This window comes from Balaenoptera physalus (assembly GCF_965194825.1).
Source record: "Balaenoptera physalus genome assembly, chromosome: 18".
In the NCBI taxonomy this organism is placed as follows: Eukaryota; Metazoa; Chordata; class Mammalia; order Artiodactyla; family Balaenopteridae; genus Balaenoptera; species Balaenoptera physalus.
In genome coordinates this window covers 5,494,698-5,520,614 of record NC_138899.1, presented here as the reverse complement: position 1 = coordinate 5,520,614, position 25,917 = coordinate 5,494,698, and the positions used below count along the sequence as shown (strand labels likewise).

Here is a 25,917-nt window from a genome sequence, read left to right as displayed (position 1 = left end):
AAGAAGAATTAACAATTCTTTTTATTGTACAACTTTGCATGCATACACCGAAACAGAATAGTGTAATGAACACCCACACTCATTCCACAAAGTTAACAATTATCCAGATTTGGTCATATTCGCTTTATTTGCACTTTTCTCTTTGCTCAAGTATTTTATAGGAAATCTTGAAGAGCATGTCACTGCATTCTGCACCTCTGACAAGCACACTGATTTTCTGACACACACACACACACACACACACACACACACAGCATCAACAATAGTCTCTTGATTCGTCTAATGCCCAATCTATAAACAAATTTCCCAACGGTCTCAAAAATGTCCTTTACAGTTGGGTTGTTCAGATCAAGGTCCAAACAAGGTCAACACCTTATATTTGATTGCTGTGACTTGTAAGTCACATTCATCCGGAGCCTTCTCCCCTGTTTTTGTTTGTTTGTTTGCCTTGTTCGTATCATTGACTTGTGTGGAAACCCCGTCACTTAGCCTCTAGAAGGCCATACTTTGGATTTGTGTTTGCTTCCTTGTGCCGTCCTTTGACTACAGTTTTGAGCCTGGACGATTACAAGAATATTAAAACCACTGGCAGAAATGGAGAAAACTCAAGAAGAGTGCTCTGGAAGAAAAGGTGTGTTCCATTTGTTTTTATTAAACCTTATTATTATTTTTAAGGCAGTTTTAGATGTACAGCAAATTTAAGGGAAAGGTACCGAGCTTTCGTGTAAAACCCCTTTCCCCACACAAGCACAGCTCCCACATTGTCAGTATCCCCCAGTGGAGTGGGACATTTGTTATAGTGGGTGAATGTCCATGGGCACATCATAATCACCCAAAGATTGTAGTTAACATTAGGGTTCACTTTTGGTGTACATCCCATGCGTTTGAGCAGATGTATAATGACATGTATCCATCATTATGGTGTTGTACAGAGTATTTTCACTGTCCTAAAAATCCTTCATGTTCCATCTATTCATCCCCAAGCCCCCCAAGTCTCTGGTGATCACTGATCTTTTTACTGTCTTCATAGTTTTGCCTTTTCCAGAATGTCATATTGCTGTAATTATGCAGTATGTAGCCTTTTCAGATTGGTTTCTTTCACTTAGTAATATGCATTTAAGTTTCCCTTATGTCTTAACATGGCTTATAGCTCATTTCTTTTTATTACTGAATAATATCCCATTGTCTGGACGGACCACAGTTTATTTCTCCATTCACCTACTGAAGGACATCTTGGTTCCTTCCAAGTTTTGGCAATTGTAAAACTGCTATAAACAACAGGGGCAGGTTTTTGTGTGGACATACGTTTTCAACTCCTTTGGGTGAATACCAAGGAGCACAGCTGATGGATAGTCTGGTTTGAGTATGTTTAGTTTTGGAAGAAACCACCTAACTGTCTTCCAACATGGCTGTACCAGTTTTCATTCCCAGCAGCAACGAATGAGAGTTTCTGTTCCATATCCTCAGCAGCATTTGGTGTTGTCAGTGTTCTGGATTCTGACCATCTGAAAGGTGTGTAATAGCATCCCCCTGTTTTAATCTACATATTCCTGACAACAAATGACGTGGAGCATCTTTTCATATGCTTGTTTGCCACCTGTATGTCTTCTCTGACGAGGTATCTGTTAAAATGTTTGGCCCAGGGCTTCCCTGGTGGCGCAGTGGTTGAGAATCCGCCTGCCAATGCAGGGGACACGGGTTCGAGCCCTGGTCTGGGAAGATCCCACATGCCGCGGAGCAACTGGGCCCATGAGCCACAACTACTGAGCCTGTGCGTCTGGAGCCTGTGCTCCACAACAAGAGAGGCCGCGATAGTGAGAGGCCTGCGCACCGCGATGAAGAGTGGCCCCCGCTTGCCGCAACTGGAGAAAGCCCTCGCACAGAAACAAAGACCCAACACAGCCAAAAATAAATAAATAAATTAAAAAAAAAAAGTTTGGCCCATTTTTTAACTGAGTTGTTTCTTATTGTTGAGTTTTAAGAGCTCTTTGTATATTTTGGATAACAGTCCTTTATCAGATATGGCATTTGCAAATATTTTCTCCCAGTCTGTGGCTTGTCTTTTCATTCTCTTGGCAGTGTCTTTTATAAAGCAGAATTTTAAAAATTTAATGAAGTCTAGCTTATCAATTATTTCTTTCATGGATCATGCCTTTGGTTTTGTATCTAAAACATTATCCCCAAATCCAAGGTAATCTAGGTTTTCTCCTATGTTATCTTCTAGGAATTTTATAGCTTTGCGTTTCACATTTATGTCTGTGATTCATCTTGAGTTAATTTTGATGACGGGTGTAAGGTTTGGGTCTAAATTAATTTTTTAGCATGCGGATGTCCAGTGGTTCCAGCACCATCTGTTGAAAAGACTGTCCTTTCTCCATTGTATTACCATTGTTCCTTTGTCAAAGATTAGTTGGCTGTATTTATGTGGGTCGAATGGACTGTCTGTTCTCTTCCATTGCCTGTTTTGTCTACTCTATTACCAAGGAGAAGTCTTGATTACTAGGCTTCATAGTAATTCCTGAAGTCAAGTAGTGTTAATCCTACAACTTTGTTCTTCTCCTTCAATACCGTGTTAGATATTCTGGGTTTATTGCCTCTGCGTACAAGTTTAGTTTTGAAAAGAGCTTTTCACACCAAACCTCCAGAATAACTACATGTTTTATTTACTTGCAAATAAAATCTTATTGATCACAACCACAATAGAAATAAACAGACACAAACGACCACCGTATCTCACCCTATGTTAATGCTGTTTATGTTTTGGAATGGCTTAACTTTGTGAATATCAGGAAGTGGAGACTCTGAAAGGCAGGGAGAGCTTATTCAGTTTGGTCCCTGCTGTTTATGCCCCAGTTTTCCTCATTTTATGAATTGTTTTGAGGACAAACAAAAACACTTTTTGCTTTGAATACCTTAAAATGGAAATGCTGAATGCATTATCCTTATAAGCATCCCTTTTCCTACCTCCAAAGAAAATATTTTCATTGAAAAGATGAAGTGTCTCTTCGTTCTAGTGATGCCAGTGACCACTGCAGTTTCTGTTTTGCTTTGTTGTGCTTGGACCCCAAATCTTTCGCCGCTCCCCCGGGATCTGCAGCTGAACTTTGGGTCTCTGATATTTACTGAGGCTCTTTTCCCCCTCGCTCGGCCCCTTTCCTTCCTTGAATTCTCTCTCCCTCTGATGCTGGAGACCACTCACCCTTGCTGTTCCGTGATGAACCCTCTAACATGAGGTCGGTTAAGTCCATTTTTGTAGAACACCCACATAGGAATTTATAAGCAAATTATAGTCTCCTTCAATTCTGGCCCACTTGAGTCTGTGTACTTACTATCTGGACAATAGAAAACAAAACTGTAGGTCGTGTGGGGTGTGTAGCATGTGCTCAGCTGTGGGCTGAGCACCTCGGATCATAATCTTCTGCTCCTCGTAACGACTCTCTAAGGGTTGCCGTGTGACAGAAGGGGAAACTGAGGCCGGTAGAGGAACAGAACTTATATCTGGTTCCAGAGGGAGTAGATGGCCGAGCTGGGATTACATCAGTCTGACGATCAAGCCCTACTCCTTTTAAATTTTTAATAATTTTTAAAATTGAGGTATATTTGATGTAATAGTAGTTTCAGGCATACAACATAATGATTTAATATTTGTACACGTTTTGAAATGATCACCACGATAAGTCTAGTTAACATCCATCACCATACATAGCTATAAAAAATCTGTGTGTGTGTGGTGAAACCTTTTAAGACCTAGTCTCTTGGCAACTTTCAAATGCGCAGCACAGTATTATTAACTATAGTCACCGTGCTGTACATCACAGGCCCAACACATTTTTATTTTATAACTCTAAGTTTGTACCTTTTGACCCCCTTCACCCATTTCTCCCACCCCACCCCACCGTCCCATCTCTTGGAACCACCAATTTGTTCTCTGTATCTATGAGCTTGGGGGTTTTGTGTTTGTTTTTAGATTCCACATACAAGTGCGATCATATGGTATTTGTTTTTCTCTGTCTGACTTATTTCACTTAACATAACACCCTTGAAGCCCATCCATGTTATCACAAATGGCAAGATTTCATTCTTTTTTGTGGCTGAATAATGTTCCATTGTGTGTGTGTATATATATATATACACACACACACACACAAACACACACCACAGTTTCTTTATCCATTCATCCATTGATGGACACTTAGGTTTTTCCACATCTTGCCTATTGTAAATGATGGTGCAATGAACATGGGGGTGCATGTATTTTTCTGAGTTAGTGTTTTCATTTTCTTCAGATAAATATCCAGAAGTAGAATTGCTGGGTCATATGGTAGCTCTATTATATTACTGATTTTTTGAGAAACCTCTGTACTGTTCTCCACAGCGGCTGCACCAATTTACATTCCCACAAACAGGCACAAGCGTTCCCTTTTCTCCGCATCCTCACCAACACATGTTATTTCTTGCCTTTTTGATAATATTCATTCTGATAGGTGTGTGGTGGTATCTCATTGTGGCTTTGATTTGCATTTCTCTGATGATTAATAATGTTGAGTGTCTTTTCATGCTCCTGTTGGACATCGGTATGTCTTATCTGGAGAAGTGTCTATTAGATCTTCTGCCCATTTTTTAATTGGATTGTTTTGGGTTTTTTTGTTTTTGCTATTGAGTTGTATGAGTTCTTTATATATTTTGGATATTAACCCCTTATCAGATACATGATTTGCAAACGTGTTCTCCTATTCAGTGAGTTGCCTTTTCACTTTGTTGATGGTTTCCTTTGCTGTGCAGAAGCTTTTCAGTTTGATGTGTTCCCACTTGTTTATTTTTGCTCTTGTTGCCTTTGAATTGCTGTCAGGTCCAAAAAATCATTCCCAAGATTGATGCTAAGAAGATTACCACCTGTGTTTTCTACTAAGAGTTTTATGGTTTCAGGTCTTATGTTCAAGTCTTTAATCCACTTGGGCTTAATTTTTGTTAGTGGTGTAAGAGAGTGGTCCAGTTTGATTCTTTTGCATGTAGCTGTCCAGTTTCCCCATCACCATTTATTGAAGAGATGGTCCTTTCCCCATTGTATATTTTTGAGCGTCTTAATTCAACAAAGGCAATGTGCTCAAGTCATTTTTAATGTTACTGTACAGTAACATTCCTCCTTGTAGTTATTAATTTGAAAGATGGAATGGTTGCCTTTAAGTGCATCAATATCTTCAATGAAAGCTGCTTTTTCATGAGCTCCTCCCTGTGAGTACCATACTATTCTGAGAAGCAGGGAAATGCACCATTCTTTCCCTGAAAGAATGTGTGACATGAAGTGTCACTTTATCACCCATGGAAAATGCAGCTATTTTCACAGCACATCGAAGGTTGAGCAAATACCTTGAAATGTCATCACCACTCATCACTACTTCTGAGTTACATGCAGGTCTTGCTACTTAATGAGTTAATAAAGAGGCACTGGGATTACTATAATATATCACAACTATTCTAATATTTTGATAACTGTGTTTCTTTTTTTTTAATTTGCTTTTTTTTTTGATAATTGTATTTCTTGATATTTGGTTTCCTTTGATAACTCTATTTCTTTTTTTTTTTTTTTTCTTTTTTTAGCCGCACTGTGAGGCTTGCAGGATCTTTGTTCCCAGACCAGGAATTGAACCTGGGCCACTGCAGTGCAAGCACTGGGTCCTAACCGCTGGACCACTAAGGAATTCCCTGATAAATCTATTTCAATATAATTGGTATCTTTTTTTTTTTGAAAGCAACCAACACATTTTCTTTATTTTTTTAATAAATTTTTAAAATTTATTTATTTATTTATTTTTGGCTGCGTTGGGTCTTCGTTGCTGCGCGCGGGCTTTCTCTAGTTGTGGTAAACGGGGACTACTCTTCGTTGCGGTGCACGGGCTTCTCATTGCGGTGGCTTCTCATTGCGGAGCACGGGCTCTAGGCACGCAGGCTTCAGTAGTTGTGGCTTGTGGGCTCTAGAGCGCAGGCTCAGTAGTTGTGGTGCATGGGCTTAGCTGCTCTGCAGCACGTGGGGTCTTCCTGGACCAGGGCTCGAACCCGCGTCCCCTGCCTTGTCAGGAGGATTCTCAACCACTGTGCCACCAGGGAAGCCCCCAAATTGCTCTTCTAATCTGTACATTGCTTTGACTTCATCCCCTTGCCCAGGACTCTGAAAGGAGCATGTGAGGGTTAAGCCAGGGGGCTCTGCGGCAGGCAGAGTGTTACGTTCTGAATCTGGCCTCCCCTGGGACCTTGGCCCATGGCCTTGAACCAAATTGCCAAGCCCTGCCTCTTCCTGGTTTGCAGGTGATCCTTTCCCAGGAGACTCCTCGGCTCCTCGTAGACATAAGCCAGTACCCCTGGCCCACGAGCTGCCCTAAACGGGCACGCACCCTGGGGTGACGTTCAGTCCCAGGCCTGGTAACACCTCATGCATGGGTGATGAAGCAGAATCCTGGAATCAGCCTCCAGCTGCCCTAAAGTTCAATTAAACAGAGAACAGATTTGGTGGAGCCTTTGGATGAGGTCTTCATAACAGAGATGGAATTTGTGGTTTCTATAAAATGAAGGCTTGCCAATATTCTTTTCATTGGCATATTGTGCTAATAATAGACGATTTGGAAATGGTGTCGGTTGTAAGTTGGTAACGATTATTAAGACAAACCCCATGGAAGCTGCTGATTTACTATTAGGCGTTGTAAGTGCAATTTTTAATGGCTGCCCAATTTTTAATGAGAAGCCTAAGGCAGCAAGAGATTTCATCCTCAGCTCTGGTTTTTAAAGTCATTATGTGGTACACCTGAAACTAATATATGTCAGTTATGCCTCCATAAAAATAAATAAATAACTTTGTGCATCTTTATAAATTCACTAAATCTGCTTCATGGGAATATAACAACAATTATAATAGCAATAAAATCTAACAATCTTACTATACACAGTATTATTTTAAGCACTTTATTAACCCATCTACCATCACGATGACCCTATGAAGTTGGTACTGTTAGTTTCCCCACTTTACAGATGGGGAAACTGAGGCCCAGGCCCAATTAGAAACCTGTTCTCATTATGAGGCAAGATTTAAGAAGTAGAACCATATGCATGCAAGAATATTTCTCTTTGTTCACTGCTCTGATGACCTTACCTTAATGCCCGGATTACTCTGAGCTCCTTTTGAGAAGCATAAAACTCCTCTACCAGTGGTTTTCAAATTGTGGGTTTGACCCCATTGGAAGCTGGGAAAAGTTGTGAAATAGATGTATTGAGTTAAGTTTTTTTTTAACTGGAATAGAACAACACGGTATGCAAATAGCAGATTACATCCCAATGGTGAATGTTTCATGAAACCTTTTCTTCAGTTGTGTGTGTGTGTGTGTGTGTGTGTGTGTGTTAAATAGCCATGTACCGTATCATTGGGTTACAGTCAAAAGAACTTTACAAACAGTCTCTCCAGCCTGGGGCAGGACTGTGAGGGTTTGAGCTCTTGCTGAGTTAACTGGACCTGCCTGACAATGCTTAACTGGCTCCTTATCCTCATCTGAGCTCAGGTATCGTATCCCTTTGCCTTTGGAGCACAATGACAGATATCTGTCTGTTTCTTTCCTGGTGAGAGCCAAGGTAGCATATTATCTTCATGGCGTAGTTAAACACAGAACCCCGAGAAACGAAACCACACACACAGCCTGACTCACTTATGATGGTGATCACAAGGGAGCTGTGGCAATGGGCTCTCTTCCTGCCCTTTTCCCTCTGATCACCCCTCCTGAACAGATCTACGTTTAGCCTAGAGCAACTCTCACTAACCTGGCAGCTAGACTGCACTATGTAGGAGCCTTTGTAAGTGTAATTTACTGGCGGCCATTGTCCCAGGCGTGGCAGCCCTCCTGGAGGACCTATGTCACCCTCCCTTGGGTTATAATTAGGAGCATCCCTGCCAAGCTTTGAAAGCCTCTTGGCCATTGGCTAAGCTATCTTTATCCTGTATCCCTTGTGCCCCTGGCTTCGAAGTTGGCATGGTTGAAGTTCATTGCATATTTGTTGAATCTGAGGGGCTTTGCTTCTGGTGTGTGCAGACGTTTTGAAACATAATTTGAACAGAATTATTTTAAAAATAGAATGAGTAATTACTTCAGAGAAATGCATAAGAAGCAATCGATACATAACATGCTTTGAGACTTGATGGATTCATCAGCAGCATAGATCTAAGCTAAAAGATAAAACGCAACCCTGAAGAATACAAAACTTGTGTCCTCTTAAGCTGTACTGCTTCCGCCTAATGCTGCAACCTGACCGTCGTATGTTTTCAGGACCCAGAAACTTCTCTGCCTTTGCTGGACCCAGCAGCAACACAGCCTGTTCACATCCCAACCCTTTGTGGGAATAGCCTTGTGACTGTGTGTTTTTGTTACATATTTACCACAAAATTTGCAAGTATGAGTCATTGGCAGAAAGTTTCCAAGGAAATTCCCAGCTGTTATCAGGTTGGGAGATATGGAAGACTTAGATTATACCCTTGGCCGTGACAACACTTTCTCTGCACAATCCTCCCCAAACGTGTGATGCTGCCACCCCAGACAAAATTATGGGCAAAATCTCTTCTTAGATAAGTTGCATAGTCCCTCAAACTCTGTGAGTCTTCATTTTTGCCTTCAAAATAATAACTGCCTGCATTTAATCAGCTAACATGTTATTCGTCGTGCTCTTAGAATATGATAAGTCTTTTATATTCATTGACTCATTTGAGTCCTATGACACCTCATGCGGTACGTACTACAACTATGGCCATTTTATGGTGAGAAAACTTAGCGCTACAGAGCTTATGAAAGATGCCCTAGGTCACAAAGAATTAAGTTGTCCTCTGGAATGCAGGCCAAGATCTGTGGAATTCCAGGCCCTGCTCTGAGCTGTGCATCACTCTATTTGACTGCCCAGCTTCCAGGCCGGCATCCAGCAACCCAACACCAAGGGACAGCCTTACATTAAAACTTTATAATTCACTGCTTCTTACACCGGAGCTTCTTGGTGTTTTTGTAGGACAATATAGTCAATGTTTTAATCTGCCCAGGTAACATAATTCCTTTACCCAGGGTTAAAGCATAGTGTTCCCAAAATAGGTTGAATCGTGATTCCCAAATCAATATGAAACTGGACACAGGGTTAAAGATTTTACTTAACTCATTAATGAGGGAATTAAGATGCAACAACCAGTTTAAAAGAGGATACAAAGGACAGGCACAATTTTAGCTCAGGAACGTTGAGATGAATGGGCCAACGAAACCAGCCTCTTCCATGGTCGAGGAGGAAAGTCCATTGAACTCCTGTCTCTACCCGAGAGAATCTATTTCCATGTCTTTAGACAACATTGCATTGCTATCTGTTATCTGTCACTTATGTTGCTATAAACTAGTTCAAAGGCACGGAAAGGCGTGAATGAGGCAGCCTGGGTGGTGTGCCCTATTCCAGGCCTCTGCAAAGCCAGCCCGCCACCTGTTTCTGTGACTTTTATGGGAACACAGCCCAACCCCCGTTCGTGTCCTTATGGTCTGCGACATCCTTCACTGTACATCAGCAGGATCGAATAGTCACAGCAGAGACCTGAGGGCCTGCAAAGCCTAAACTGTTTACTATCTGGCCCTTTACAGAAAATGTCGCCAACTTCTGCTCTAGATAATGCCCCGTTTTCTACTGAAGCATCTTTTCTCCTTTTATCGGCTGAAGCCCGTGGCTTCATATGTTATTAAAAAGCAGGTGACAAGGAGTCTAGGAATTTCTTTCAGACCAATAACTAATTGAGGGAGAGATCTGGTGTATTATTTGGCTAGAGCTGATGTAACAAAGTACCGCACACTGGGTGGCTTAAACGATTGATCTGTATTGTCTCAGGATTCTGGAGGCCTGGAGTCTGAGATCAAGGCGTAGTCTGGGTTGGTTGCTTCTGAGGCCGTGAGGGAGGATCTGTTCCAGGCCTCTCTCCTTGACTTGCAGACGGCCGTCTTCACATTGTCTTCCCTCTGTGTGTGTTTGTGTCCTAATTTCCTCTTCTTTGAAGGACCCCAGTCCTACTGGATTCAAGCCCACCGTGACGGCCTCACTTTAACCTAATCACCTCTGTCAAGACCTTCTCTCCTCTTCCTGGTTAGAGAGGAATTTGTACGCCCATTAAACATAGCATGTAAATGGTCAGATTCTCCACCAACTTAAGAGAATCGCAGCACCGTGGCCATGTCCAGAAGCAGACCCATCACCTTCCCGCTAATTCTGGAACTCAGTGGCTATTTGTGAACACCTTCATGCTTGGTCTTACCTGAGTTTGGAAAAGTTCTGCTTTCTGGCTGCAGCTAGCAAATGCAGAACACCGACAGATGAACAGGAAACTTAGCAGGGGTACATTCAATGTACACCTTTATATTATTGTAGCTACCATGCATTTTGGTTTATCGTATAAACCAGAAAAGCAAGATCTTACTTTGGAGCTGAATCAGTAGCAATTTAAAGTCTATACGTATCATCAGCGTTGGCTTAGAAAGTCAAGGCAGTAAAGTGAGGTGCAAAGAAAATTTGTTCTTTCCTTACTCTGGAAAAAAATTGCTAATGGGTTTTCCCCTTCATTTAGAGACATCCAAAGATATTCTGAATTACATATAATGTAATGTTAATATGAAGGCTTTGGGGAAGTCCTTTGGGGACTTCCCTGGTGGTCCAGTGGTTGACTCACCCTTCCACTGCAGGGTGCGTGGCTTTGATCCCTAGTCCCTGGGCGGGGAGCTAAGATCCCACATGCCGCTCAACAGAAAAACAAAAACAGATATTAAAAAAATTATTAACGCTTTGTATGTCCATTGAGAAAGGTACAGCTTTTAAAAAAAAGTCAGCAACATGGGATGGCTTGTGGTCAAGAGTAAAATCCATCACAAAGCCAAGCCTTGAGATCAGCTGTTTGATACAGACACGCTTCAGAGATCATTGTGGAGGACCTATTATTTTTCTAGACCCATTTATTTATGTTATTTCCACTAATCTTCACAAGGTGGGTGTTAATAGACGTCTTTTCATGGACAAAGAAACCGAGGTTCCAGGAGGTTATGTATCTTTCTCAAGACGCGTAGCCAATCAGCAGTGGGGTCAGATTCCCACCGCCACCCGTAGCCAATGGGAACTCATTCTGAACCATGTTTCACGAAAGCTGTGAAGATGACAGCACTGCATTTCTGAAAGAGCCCATTTACGTATCAGATGCTGCATAATATAATTTGGATTGAACAGGAAGGCTGCCCCTGGCGGATTCTGCTCACAACGCAGGGAGGGAGAAATTCTTGATGATGAGCCCCATTGCACCCAGCTGCATACCCCTGGATTCCGAACTCAGGGGGAGACAGCCCTGGCCGCTCCAACCTGCTCTTCTTGCAATGTGATCTTTTCCTAATGTGTTTTGCTAATGCTCTGTTTCAACCTCCTGTAGCTCAGATCCACAGAGCACAAGCCCTGTGAGCTATTTCCCTGCCTGTGGAAATTGGCAAAAAAGAAAGGGAAAGAGCCTAAAAGAAAACAAACAGACCTCATTTTCTCTCTTCTTGGTTATCACCTTTAGCTATGGATTGTGTGTGTTTCTGAAATAGTTAAAAGCCTCACCCAGTTTCTAATGCCTCTATGAAAAAGTTGGGAGTGTTCACAGTGTGAAAAGAGGAGAGAAGGAAAGAAAAATGATTATGCTTTTCCTTACTGTTCTAGGGAACCATGGCCAAAGCCAATCATATGTCTGGATGGGGAAAGGCATAGTTTGAATGTTACAGAGACGCTTTCGTTGCCAAAAAAATAATTCTGTATTGGCTTGCTATGAGCTGATTTTTATTGGGAGAAACAAGAAAACCAGGGGCATTGTCTTCAGAAGACCCGAGTTAAATAAACCATGTGTTTCCTGAGCAAGACCTTCTCACTTTTAGAAACTGTTCATCAGATTAGACAGTTGAAATTTGGGGGTGGAGGAACTGAGATACAGGGAGACGGCAGTGGGTACAGCTCGTGCCAGAGAGAACTTGGAAGCGTTGTGACGGGATGAAGGGGTCCCTGGGGAGGAGTGCCAGCCCGCTTTACTGGGGGAAGATGAAGCAGAGGGGCATTAAACTCCTTCAGAACCAACTTCGCTGTCTTCCTAAGGGTTGATCCTCTTGCCGGCCCCTCTGTGTAAAGTCTCTGATCTATTGGCTTCATCTCTGTTTCTGAACCATCTGTAATACGTGCAGACAGGTGAGGCCCAGGTGGGCAATGAAGAGGCCTGGAGAGGAGGTGTCTGCCCACAAATGGAGACTTTTGAGTCTTAGGACAAGCCTTACTCAAGACCAAGTGGAGGGGCTTCCCTGGTGGCGCAGTGGTTGAGAATCTGCCTGCTAATGCAGGGGACACGGGTTCGCGCCCTGGTCTGGGAAGATCCCACATGCCGCGGAGCAACTAGGCCCGTGAGCCACAACTACTGAGCCTGCGCGTCTGGAGCCTGTGCTCTGCAACAAGAGAGGCCACGATAGTGAGAGGCCTGCACACCGCGATGAAGAGTGGCCCCCGCTTGCTGCAACTAGAGAAAGCCCTTGCACAGAAACGAAGACCCAACATAGCTTTCAATCAATCAATCAATCAATCAATCAATCTTTAAAAAAAAAAAAAAGACCAAGTGGACAACCACACAAGCAGTGTGGTCTAGGGAGTTTGAGATCTAAGTTCTAGCTCTAAGGTGTTCTAAATTATTGTCCAAGGAAAAAATGTATGTACACACCCACATCTCCTCATCCCTGTTCCTCCTTCTTATCTGATAACTGGAATTATGTTAGAGAGTTAATGTCCTTTAACGGAAGAGATTGAGCCTTGTTTAAAAAGGAAATATTGATACCCCCATGCGAGAAGAAACACATCAGACATGTGTGTGTCAGAGATCTTTCATGCTTGTTGGGAAAAAAAGGATTTCGGGGTCACATTCAAGCCCTTCTTGAACCTGAACCTCTGGTTTCAGGGACAGGAAGCTCTATTTTAAAATGGGGCATCAAAGTTTACAGATCTACTTTAGTGGAGAGTCATAATTCTTAGAACAATTCTTTACTGTTCTAAATTTTTTTAATAAACAAAATTTATTTTCCTAAAAATATGTTCCTGTACTAAATTAAGGTGCTTTCTTAATCTTAGGTGCTTTTTATTTCTTCTTCAAAGCCTGCAGCACAATTTTAGGCAAGCAAGGATCATTTGGGGGAGATACTCAGTAAATATGGGGCGAACTAACTAAAGCCCATGTCTTGAGATTTTTAACTATTAACACATCCAGAATCTTAACTGGTTCTGGATCCCAGTCCGCATGTGTACAGTAAAAACAGAAACAGAAGTAAAAAGTATATCAAATTCATGAGAGAATTACTACCTAAACCTCACTAGATGAAATTTCTATCCGATCCTGGATACTTAGTACAGTTTGCATTACCAAGATAACGTGATGACTGTGACTAAGCAACTTATATCTAAGCATCTTCTTACTAGAAGCAAAATATGTCGCTCTACATCATGATCTCAGCTTGAGACCACAGGTTCTGGACACACTAGCAAATACTGGGTCCTGTGTTAGTTGTAAATATATATATATTAAATATGTATATTTATGTATGGGACATTTCTAATTCCCAGAGCTTGGCACCAAAGCAATATTTAGTGTCTTAACAATTGCTGCCTAAAGAGATGGTACTTTGAATACAGCCATACATGCAAACAAAAAGCTCCTGGTGGTATTAATCGATTTCATCCCATCTGCCTCTTGTAGGTTTAATTAATTAATTTATTTATTTTTAAAATTTATTTATTTTTGGCTGTGTTGGGTCATCGTTGCTGCGTGCGGGCCTCTCATTGTGGTGGCCTCTTCCGTTGCAGAGCACGGGCTCTAGGTGCGTGGGCTTCAGTAGTTGTGGCACAAGGGCTCAGTAGTTGTGGCTCACGGGCTCTAGAGCGCAGGCTCAGTAGTTGTGGCGCACGGGCTTAGTTGCTACGCGGCACATGGGATCCTCCCGGAGCAGGGATCGAACCCGTGTCCCCTGAATTGGCTGGTGGACTCCCAACCACCGCACCACCAGGGAAGCCCCTCTTGTAGGTTTTAAAGTACATCACAGAGGAAAAATGTAAACAAACTGGAGAAAGGAGGCAATGGAGCGGAGCAGAAGTTATATATTTAAACCAGAAAAAAAAAAAAAAAAGGAAAAGAAGAAGGAAATTGGAAGGCAACTTGGCAGTATTTATCAAAATTTCAAATGTGCATTTCCTTTTGGACAGCAATTTCACCACTAGGAATTTACCTTAAGGATATCCTTGGAAAAATACCTCACAATGGTGAGCATGTATAAGTAAGTTAGGGTAGGTCAGCACATGCTGTGGTAGCAGACAACGCCCCAGATCTTCTGGCTTACCGCGTAAATTGGAGCCGTCGCACGCAGAGCACAGAAAGTAAGGCAGACCAGCAGGCGGCTCTGCTCCATGCAATCACTTGGGACCCAGGCAGCCAAGCCTTCACCGCCTTCCAGAACTTGTGACATCCTCATCGAAGCAGCAGGGGGGCAGGGAGCCTGGGACCCCACACCTGCTCTTTTGTCCTTCACATGACATCCCCATCGTGGCCCATTGCCCTCAACCTAATTGCAAGTGAACCTGAGGAAAACAGAGGAGTATGGAATTACCTGATGAGCCCCGCTGTCTCTGCCGTTGACCATGAGATACGCATGGTGTATTGTGTGTAGGAGCTTAAAAACCAATTTTGCTAGTGAGTGATGATTTAAATGAACTGTGGTGGTTTAAAAAAAGTGAATCTGAATGTACCAATGAGGAAAGATCTCCTAGATGTATTATTTACCAAAAAAGCATGAGCAATGTGAATAGTGTGATCTCTAGAGACATCATTTAAAATATATAGATAGATAGATACATAGATGCAAGTGTGTACATACAATATCTTTCGAAACAGGTAGACAATATTCTGGTTATGACGGTTGCTTTAAGGAATGAAGGAAGGGATGGGAAAGGAAACATAATTTTTCCCAGATGCAAGCACAGTACTAATTCTTTTTTTAAATTTATCAAATGAATAGTTCTTCAGATAGTAAGTGATTAACACTTTTCTAAATATGTACAAATTGTTTTAACAACTAATAAATGAAAACTTTCAGGTTTAACCGCTTAGACAAGTTTTCAAGCATTTAAACATTATTACTTAAATACTTCTAAGCATTTAAACTCCCCAAATTAGTACAGTTGACCCTTGAATAACACAGGGGTTAGGGGCACTGGCCCTCTACACAGGCAAATATCTGCATATAACCTATGACCTAAAACTCTGCTCTTTCAACTTTTCTGGATATCTGAACATTTTCAAAGTAAAAAGCTAAGGAAAATGAAATGAAATGGTAAAAAGCTTAGCACCTAAGAACAGAGAGCTTCACGAATCTCCTGTCTTTCTGAGGTAGATGGAGTTCAGAGGTTGCCGTATTAAAACATCAGAAATCAGGCATCAAAATCTGAAATCAAGACACATCACAGGAAACAGTGGTGACAACAGTCTAGTGGAAGGAGTTCTCTAAAAGGATTTCTGTTCAGGCCTATAAAAAGCTGGGCAACCTTGTTAAGCGAAACCAGACCCTTCAAACTACTTCATCGCTGTCATAAACATGGTACCTGCTTGGCTGGAGCTGCTGTTTGAAAAATTCAGTTGCCCTATTTCAAACACTTTTCTGGAATCTGATCTTCAAGTTAATGTAAAGGAGACTCTTAAAAACAAATGCACGGGGAATGAAAAGCCATAGGACTGTAATCCATTCTCTCCTGCGTCCTTGGGGTGGTGGTGACTCACGGAGAAGGTATGTCCCTCCAGGTCATTCTCGGGGAGGCAGGGATGCCGCCATCAGAGTTGACAGCTGCCTCTCTCTGCATCCTTGATGATGCCGCACACAGAGCTTTATGAGTCCTGCCCGTTGCGTTCCATGCAAACCCTGATATTTCCCACATTCATTTCGCTGCAGCCCAACCCTGTCCCCATGGCGCAGAGCCGAGGTGGCTGGAGAGAAGGAACCATCAAGGGGTATTTTCCATCATCTGACAAAGTGAATCGTAGCTTCCTCTTAGGGTGGTGAGTGGCGCTTCTACCACGTGCTGGAGACCCTTTTAATGAACCTGACACACGTGCTCCTGGAAAGAACACACTGTCTTTTTCTCACACTCAGACAACAGTATGGCAGAATCCGTGTGTGTCAATTACAGTGAGATTAACACAGTCATTATTTATATCTAAGGTAGTTAAGGGAGTTGGTAGGCACCCCTTATCTTTTCCTCTCTCCTTTACAAGGAGAGAAGTTAAACGGCAGAGACCCAGGTCTCAGCAGGAAGGGCCCTGTGTCTGCTTGGCTGGAATTCTTCTACAGCACGCAACTTGGAGGTCAGTCTGGCAAACATCCCAGATGCTCAGACTTCATTTTTTTCCTGCTGTTTTTGAGCTCAGCGCTCACTACTGTTAGCAGACATAAAGCTCGCTGCAATTCTTTCCTCAGACCTAGCTACAAGAAAACTACCAATTATAGCCAAGAAACAGTCTTTCAGATACACATACACATTGTAATGTGGGCTGGAAACCAATTGGAAACGTTTTGACTTGCCCTTTAAGGCCAGAGGCAGGCACTTAAACAAACTCCAAAGATGTTTTGAAGAACCGTTATACTAAATTTAGCATCCGAACCAGCCATTTGGCATATATGTAATGAAAGATTTAAAAGGAAAGAAATGCAAACCACAGTAACAAAGACATAGGTTACTAATGGACAAATACTTTTTAAAAAAGATGGCCCAGGAATAACACATAGAGTGGTTATTATCGTTATTACTTCTTTTCTTTACACATGTTTGAGATGCTTCATTTTTATTCATGCAAGTTTTGAATTGCCGAATGGACCGTGAGGTCCCCAATAGGAGGAATCCTGTCTTTCGTGTAGCCCTCTCCAAGGCTTAGGACGCTGCCTGGCATATATTAAGTGCTAAATAGATGCATGATGGGTAAGGGAACAAATTAAGTGTGTGTGGGTGTTCACTGGACAGAAGCTTCTAGACTTGTGTAGGGTCTGCCTGGGTGGGCCTCTTGTTAGTGTCTTGGACCAGTCTGATGAAAAGGCTCTCGCTGAGAATGGCTGAAGCCAGTGGTGCTTCTGCCTTTGTGTCTTAAGTGTTCACTGCGGATGAGCTACAGAGACAATACATTTTGATTTCTTGTGTTTTATAAGCTACACTTCAAAATTAGATGCATGTAACTGAGTTTAACCTTAGGAAGTCTCCATGAGTGTCCCAAAGAATCCAAGTTCAGATGATTGGCCTCGGGGGAGGAGCAGCTATGCCATTTGCCTGGGGGTCATACAAGGAGCCAGAAGTTCCAGACAGGAGTCCCCAGTTCCGTGGGGTGTATGCTTTCTCTCAGGCAAATGACACTTCTTCACAAGAATGCAAAGGAATCCAAATACAGTAAATTGCACATGTAAAACAAAGACATTTGGGGTTATGTTTATAGAAACCTCTTACACCTTTCTCAGTATCCTGAGTAATATGCAGATTTCCCAGGTGATAAAGAACTAAAGGACCAAATAACTTACAGACTCGAGTGAAGGATGTAGCAAGTTGGGAGCTTTTCCTGTAGCGTTGCTGTTTTTCCCACTTGAGAGATCCTGGAGCTAGACATTCATCTCCACTACTTTTTTGGTTTTCCTTTCATGTTGCATTAATGAAGCTACTATACAAAAATGATATACCTCCGAGGCGTCTTGTGTTTGGCTTAAGGTTTCAGTCGATGTTAAGTAGTTTTCTTTGATGACGTGTATCTCCTCTACTGTTCTTGAACTTTTTAAGATAGAGCCACGATGGCTTTAAAAACAAAACACACACAAAAACTTTAATCTCTTTATTAAGCATGAATGGCACTTAGGAAATAATAGTTCCATTATCAACCAAAGGATGTTTTTTAGTCATGCATTTCTTTGCCACAGACTACAGAATCAGAGGTGTAAATAATAAAGGAGGTATAAATAATAAGGATGTGTTCCAGATACCAGTGTGGAAAGAATGACTACTAAACAAATGAATCTCAAGTGCAGGGAAAACAAAGTGAACTTGGGCTCAGTTAACTGGTGGAAGAGAACATTGCCAACAGCTAACACATTGCCTGGCCCCTGGTGGACCCTCGAGAAATGTTTAAATAGAAGCTGGGGGCCTGCTCGCAGTGACCTGATGATGTTTTTAAATAAAGACAAAAGAGTTACAGGCATGCCTCGTTTTACTGCGCTTGGCTTGATTGCCTTTTTTACAAACTGAAGGTTTGGGGCAACCCTGAGTCAAGCAAGTCTATCGGAGCCATTTTTCTAACAGCATTGCTCACTTCATGTCTCTATGTTACATTTTGGCAATTCTTACGATATTTCGAACTTTTTCATTATTGTTATATTTGTTATGGTGATTTGTGGTCAGTGATCTTTGATGTTACCATTATAATTGTGTTGGCCTTTTTTTTAGCAATAAAGCAACTTTTAAATTAAGGTCTATACATTTTTTAAGACATAATGCTATTGCACACTTACTAAAGTATAGTGTAAATATAACGTTTATATGCACTGGAAAATCAAACAATTCATGTGACTCGCTTTATTGAGGTATTTGCTTTGTTTTGGTTTGGACCCAAACCTGAAATATCTCTGAGGTGTGCCTGTACTTAAAAATTATGGATAAAAGGCTGAAAACACAAGAGCAGGGCTCCCAGTTCAATCAGTATGTGTAGATTGTTAGTTATTGGATCTTTCTGAGATTTAATGCAAGGAAGGGGTGGAGAACAGCAGAGTTCGGAGTCCGGATGCGGGCTCTTGATGGGGAGGGGTGAACGGTCAAGTGCAGCCCAAAGCGGGGTGGGGTTTGGCTGTGAGCAGTCTTCAGAGCTTTGCCCGTGGGATGCCAGGACAAATAGAAGCTTGCATCGAGATGCTTTTGAACAGCTGAAAAGACTGATGGCTTTGCTTCAATTCCTATAAAAAGTTGAAAGTAACCTTCAGTGTGTTAGAGGCCCACCCTCTCACTTTATGGGTGAGGATCTGGGGCGCAGAACACAAAGCAATTTGCTAAAAGGCCATGGAGACAACAGTAGCAGGAAGAGAGCAGGAAGCCAGGTCTCACTTTCATTCATTGGACACATTTATCAACAATTTATGATTGTCCATAAGCCGTGTGGGTATCATTATTTCTCACGCTGTGTACTTATGTCTCTGGAGATTTTTTATGAGGAGGTTGGTTGTTTCTTAAAATATAATTAAGGGGAAGCTGGGACGAAGTGAGAGAGTAGCATTGACATATATACACTACCAAAGCAGCTCGATGCTTTGTGACCACGTAGAGGGGTGGGATAGGGAAGGTGGGAGGGAGGCTCAAGAGGGACGGGATATGGGGATATGCGTATACATATAGCTGATTCACTTTGCTGTACAGCAGGAACTAACACAACATCGTAGGGCAATTATATTCCAATAAAGATATTAAAAAATATATATATAATTAACTTCATATGAAGAATTGTTTCTAAGAGGTTCCATTAGTCAGCCCATTTACCACAGTATAAAAATCTTGAGATGAATATATCTTCAGCTTTGGGGGCACAGTTTAATCACTAAAAAATTGATTCGTCTCCCTGGTATGCTATACTTTACTACAAAAATACAATATTTTAATATCCCTCCAATCTTTGATAAATCATTCTCTACTTGGAAAAATGAGGGGTAGGAAATACTCTCTTCTATTACAACACAGAAAATTTGCCTTCAAGGATGTCTATGGTGTAAATATCACAAACATAATCCCAAATTCACTGAAAACAAAAACAAAAGAAAATCCAGGTCCTCTGTACTACAGAAGCAATTATGTCTCCTTTTGGGGCACCTGAAGACCTGTTTGCTACCCAACCAAAAAGTGGGGTAATTATCCTTTTCCGCATATATTAGGAAGTCAGTTTTAGTCCTCTGGGTTTTATTTTTTTTCTTCTTTCGCTGATTCTTCTCTGGGTTGGGTCCAGAGACTGACAGCAAGCTGCAGAGTCCTGAGACTGGTATTTTATTGATTTTTTTTCTCATTTCCATTGTGAACCTTTATCACAGTGTTTGAATGGGCAACTGTTTTTACCAAAAAGGAAATGGACAACAGTGAGAGATGTTCCGAAGAGTCACCAGCTGGCCGGTCAACACTTAGCAACGCAGGGCAGGGATGTTCCAACAGCAGGGTCACTTTTCAAACAGAACAAGGAGCAGCTGCTTTTACAACCTCTGCAAGAAGTTCTGTACGTGAGATTCCTTCTCGCTGGTTGAAAAGAATAACACCGGGCACGTTTTATTTTTCTCAGTTGAGGTTGGCTTATTCAGTTTGGAAAGTGTGGTTTCAAAAACAAGGTGGAAAAGATGACACTGTGTATTTGATCACTTAAATCGTTACAGGGGTCACAAAGTCAAAGTTGTAAATGCAATATTTCGTCATTGTTTTCTTTTACTCAGAGTAATCATTTGTGATCCTGGTAGGTGGGGGTCCAGAACCCGGCTTAGTGACGTGGCTGTAAACTATACCCCGAAACTTGGATTTGCAGTGGACAGGCAGTTAGGGGCAGTGAAATAATGTGACGGAGAAAATGAAACTACTATTCAAGCATCACCTGAAACTGCGGACCTCTGGAGAATTTTGTTTTTGTTTTTTGGAAGGAGAGCATTTATTCAACGAACATTCCTTTAGTACAAGCCTGCTGGGCCAGTGCTGCAGAGATGCAGCCTTTCATGAGACTCTCCTGAGGGGCTTTTGAAACACACAGATTCTTCATTTACTGGGGCTGTGATCTTGGGCAAATCAGTCTGGGCTGGAACAATCTCTGGCTCCTTACTTCAGGGGCCCTTTCTCATCCTCCCAACCTAAAATACTTCAAGCCTTAAGGTAAGGATTAACCAGAGTTAATGCAGCTAGAGATCTGAGCACTTCATGGTGACTAGTAGCTGCTTCTGCCTTGACCACAGCTCTGCCCTCAGATCTCAAAGGAAGATGAGGGTGGGTGTCTGATGATCAATCTTAAGACCTCGAAGACCACGAGAGCGGGGAAAACACTCAGGGCACCTGGTCACCATCCCCAGGAAGGCAACAATGGAAAGGGTGGTTAAATTCACCACTGGCCCCTGGCTTGCCTCAATCCAGCATCACAACACATGCTTTCACCCATGTTACACTTTTACAAAGAACGTTTGACTTTTTCCTTCCTCCTGGGATTATTTTGTGAAGAAAAGTAAAGCAGTTGATAGCAAACTGCTTTGCTTGAATGGAAACTAGATCATCTTGGAACTAAGCGTTGGGATAAAAGTCCCTCTTCTTCTCCTGGCTACTTTCACTCAGTGCAGGTCAAACTGCTCAGGATGAAGAGGATTTTATAAAACTTTACGCTAAAACATGAGTTCAAAAGATTTATGGGGAAACCAGTGGGCTCATGCTGCAACGTTGCAAGATTAACCTTCACGCGTGTGCACGGCCTGATTTGAAAAATGGGTACACACATGCCCGTGGGCAGAAGGGTCTCGATAACTGTAATCACAGAGGAACAGAGAAGGCAAATTAAAATAACAAACAAAAAAGAAAGAAAAAGGAAAAGAAAACAAGAAGGAAAGGAAAATACTTTGAAGGCGCTTTTTCCATAGGAAAAAAGTATTTTATTTTTTTAAGAACAAATTCAGTTTGAAACAGATTTGGAATGTGACTTCACGGATTTCATTTTCGGGGGGGCCAACTGCAATGTGGAACTAAAGCAGATCAAAAACCTACGACAGGCTATCAAAATAAAACAAAGAAAAGAAAAAATATTTATAACTCAAGCATAATACTGTGTTACTTACAAATTGGACAACGAAATTTTAAATAAATATTCATGGTACATAATTACGGCACAAATATGCAGCAATTTGGCAACCTTTTATACCATTTTTTTTCCTCATTACAGTGCAAAGGGGAATGACACTGCCGTTTAACAAGCTGTAGCTAAATACATTGCAAAATTCAGATTTTATACAAAACATCTTGCTTAGACTTTATAAAAAACCAACATTGCTCTATGTACACAATCTGGGTAAGAAAAGCCATTTCTGTCTTGTTTTCATGTGTATTTTTATTAAAAAGGTGAATAAGGCTACTGTAACACCCCAAATCCATATACAGTAAAATCTGAACCTATTTACAGCATCTTCACTTAAACATTATGGTGCAAATTCCAAAGTCAGATGACTAGGGATGAGAATACAAGGAAGGCATTTACAGTAACTTTCCAAAGCTGAACCAACTTCAAATAAAGGGACAGTTGGTAGATTGTCATATTCTGCACCACACACAAAACAGACGCACAGAACACTGGTCAATTGCTTGCAGGTAACTCTTCAACAATTCATCTGATTTTTCACAGTTTAGCATATACCCAAAATGTAGCCAACCGATGATACACACCTTTGATTTCATTAAAATCAGGCTATTTCCCATATTTCCCCTTCTTGCCCCTCTCCCCCATCCTAAAGGTAATTTTTGATGGCTTACAAGAAAATCTTGTATGAATGCACGTACAGGAGAGGTTAGGGTGATGGAAAGAATTACATATGTACTGTGGCTGATCACCATGGCAACCTTCCACAGAAATATGATATAGATATATATAATATATATGGTAGATATATATTATACATATATATACACATGTATACCACACACCCACTCACGCATACACACACGCACTTTGGACCAACATCATTTTCAGGTTCAGGAAATAGAGAAGAATTTCTGTGACAACTCATTTTTGCAGGTATTCACTGGAGGTTTGAGAACCTTAAAATGCTGTTGCTACATTTTTCTTTTCTCCCAATTCAGAAAGCAAAGTGTTACCATAGTAACAGGACTATGTTAAAGATGTCTATTTTGCATAGCACATAAAAAGCAGGTTTCCTGTTTACTCACTTCTTTTCCCAGAAGGGAGGGGGAGAGGGGAGGGGGAGAAGGGAGGGGGAGAGAGGAAGGAAGGGGGTCAGGCTGAACTTTCAGCTGAAACCCCCTCGATGTGACCCGGTGGATTCTAGCGAACACTTCAGCCCATAGGGCAAGGGAAAACACAGCACAGAAAATAAATGCCGGCACATCTTGTCATTGTTGAAAACGATGCAGTAACACCGATTTCCTGGTATTTGGGGCTTGCATTTCCTAATCTACGGTGACGCAAGATGCCTTCAGAGGACTGGGTTATTTTTGTGTTTGCTCCCATTATTGTTATTTTTGGAGTGATGTTGTTTTTCCCAGAAGTAGCTGTCCAATTTTTTTTTTTTTTTTTTTTTTAAAGCACGGAGCATTGGGACCACTTAATCGCCACAGATGAATTTCCCATCTTCTGGTGTGGATTGTGTGCAATCTTAAAATATATATTAGTAAAAATCTTTCACTTTATATCCCTCGTGTTCTATATACCTATTATAAATACATCCTACCTTCCTTCTCCCCCTCGACATGATAATTTATTTCGGTCCTCAGGACTCTTAAGAGGTTTGCCATGTGTGCCTCACCTTGATACAGGGCCCCGAGCTGTGGCCTCGCTCAGTACCTACCCCTCGGCCCTCGCGGCCGGGACAGCACCGCCATAAACCAAAGTGTCGTAAGGCGCAATGGGGAGGGGAGCGGCGGGGAAGGGGCGCTGGGGGGACCGGGGAGTCTGACCTACCTTTTATATATGAGAATGCCTTAATAACGTCAATGATGATGGAAGTACAGCCTGTGTGACCTTTGGCTTTTAAACTTCTAGGTCAGATTTGGCTCTCTGCTAATCTCCTAAATGCTCTCCCTGTGTTGAATAAAATGTGATAAGTATAGCAGCTGAGTCTGCCTTAAACATCACCCAAAGCAGACCGACGACTTTCCGACAGCTTCACCGCTGTACATCCTATTGCCAGTACCACGACAGTCCTGCCGGTGTCCATCCATCCCTCCAAGCCCGGCCCTCTACCAACAATGCCCCTTTGTTCCACCCAGCATAGAGGGACTATTTTTTTCTTTTTTTTCCTGTGCATTGCTCTTTGATAAGAGTGAATTCCTCCAAATGCACCCTAATCTACTGTGTGTGTCGTTGTGTCTCCTACTTGCCTCTTAAAATCTTAGCAAAACCAAAGTGCTGTGCTATCTAATTGGAGTTTTCCCTCCCAACTCTGTTTCAGGGGTGGCAGCGCTGAACTGCCTTTGCAGACGGACTTTCCCCCGGGCCCTCCCTTCCGTGAACTCCTCATCTTCCCGGGCTGACAGCCTAGTATCTGGCTGGAAGGCTCCTTATTAGCAACGCAATTTCTATCCTTGTATCGCCCATTCGGCGGTAGCTGTTGCAAACAGATGAAGCAGGAGACGCCAAACGTTAATGTCTCATTAGTGATACGGAGTGTGGCGTGAGAAGAAATCTCATGTGAAGGCCTGCAGAGCCCTGGATGACAGGAGTGTGTGCAACAGTGAGGACTAAAAGCTAGCGCTCTCCGAAAGCCTCACGCAGCCAGAGTCTGTGCGACAAGTCCGGGGTGCAGCTCGGGGCGGGGGGAAGGGCCACGCCCGAGGCAGAGGACGGCCTTTCCAGGCCCAGCGGCCTGGGGCACCTGGGACACCTGCCCGGGATGCTCCCAGCTCTCGCTCCCGCCCACCGACCGCTCTGTCTCCCCTCAGCTCCTGCGGAGGCCCGAACGCTCGTGGTACCCGAAAGAGGAGAGGGGCGGGGCGCGCGCGGTCCCCACGCGCATCTTCTGCGCGAGTCTTCCAGCTGCCGGGGCGCATCCTGCGTCACCGCGGCCGAAACGCTACACACTAGTCAGCTGTCCGACTCCACAGGGCTCTCCCGAGAAGGAGTGTCCCCTCTCCCCGCTGTGCGTCAGTCCGTCGCAGGCACAGGGGGCCTCGGACCCTCCGCGGGCGGCAGCGGGACAGTAAGTTTCCTCCGGGAAAGCGAAGGCACCGCCGAGGCTCAGACCTTGTAGTAAATGTTCGCCGGGCTCTGCGGCGGCATCTCCTGGACTATGTACACGGGGTGCCCGTAGTCCCCGCTGACCTTCTCGTAGTGAGGGCAGAAGACACTGTCCGCAGTCCTCAGCGGGATGATGATGTCGCTGGGCTCCGAGCCGTTGTTGTTGCCGCCGCGCTTGGGCGTGGCCAGCGTGCTGAGCGACAGCGTGGCCGCGTGCTGCGGCGAGTGCTTGCGGTGCCGCCTGCGGTACTTGAGGAGCAGGACCACCAGCGTGATGATGATGACGATGAAGATGATGCATCCCGACGCAATCCCTGCGAATAAGGCCACTTCGGAACCGAGGATGTTGTTCCCAGAATGTCCGGCGCTGTTGCCGTCTGTGCTGGAACCTGCAGCGGGTGGGAGAGAGCAGCCGGAAGAGTCACCGCTCTCCCCAGGGCTGGCCGGCCGCTGGCAGGCCACAGACTTCCCTGGCAGCTAGACTGGCAAACCAAGCGCCTCGTTTAATAGCTAAATGCAGGGATAAATTTAGGAGGTTGGGAATTAACAGATACACACTACTATCTATAGAAGAGATAACCAACAAGGACCTACCGTAGAGCACCGGGAACTCTACTCAATATTTTGTAATAACTTATAAGGGAAAAGAATCGGAAAAAGAATATATGTGTATATATATAACTGAATATCTAATATACATATACATAACTGAATATATATATATATATATATAAAACTGAATCACTGTGCCGTACACCTGAAACTAACACGGCATTGTAAATCAGTTACACTTCAATTTAAAAAAATAGCTAAATGCAAACGGCAGAAGCCAGCCATCGGGGAGGTGGGACTCCAGG

The 25,917-nt window shown here is 42.9% G+C and overlaps 1 protein-coding gene across 1 annotated transcript in view; it reads right to left on the bottom strand.

Annotated features, from left to right (window-relative positions):
• Positions 1–5,568: 5,568 nt before the first annotated feature.
• The window catches only part of EFNB2 (ephrin B2), a 63,854-nt gene continuing 43,505 nt past the window's right edge, over positions 5,569–25,917 (bottom strand). The window contains exon 5 of the mRNA XM_082435047.1: positions 5,569–25,449. Within this exon, the coding sequence (XP_082291173.1) occupies positions 25,061–25,449 (389 nt within the window). The 3' untranslated portion in view covers positions 5,569–25,060. The remainder of the gene's footprint in view (positions 25,450–25,917) is intronic.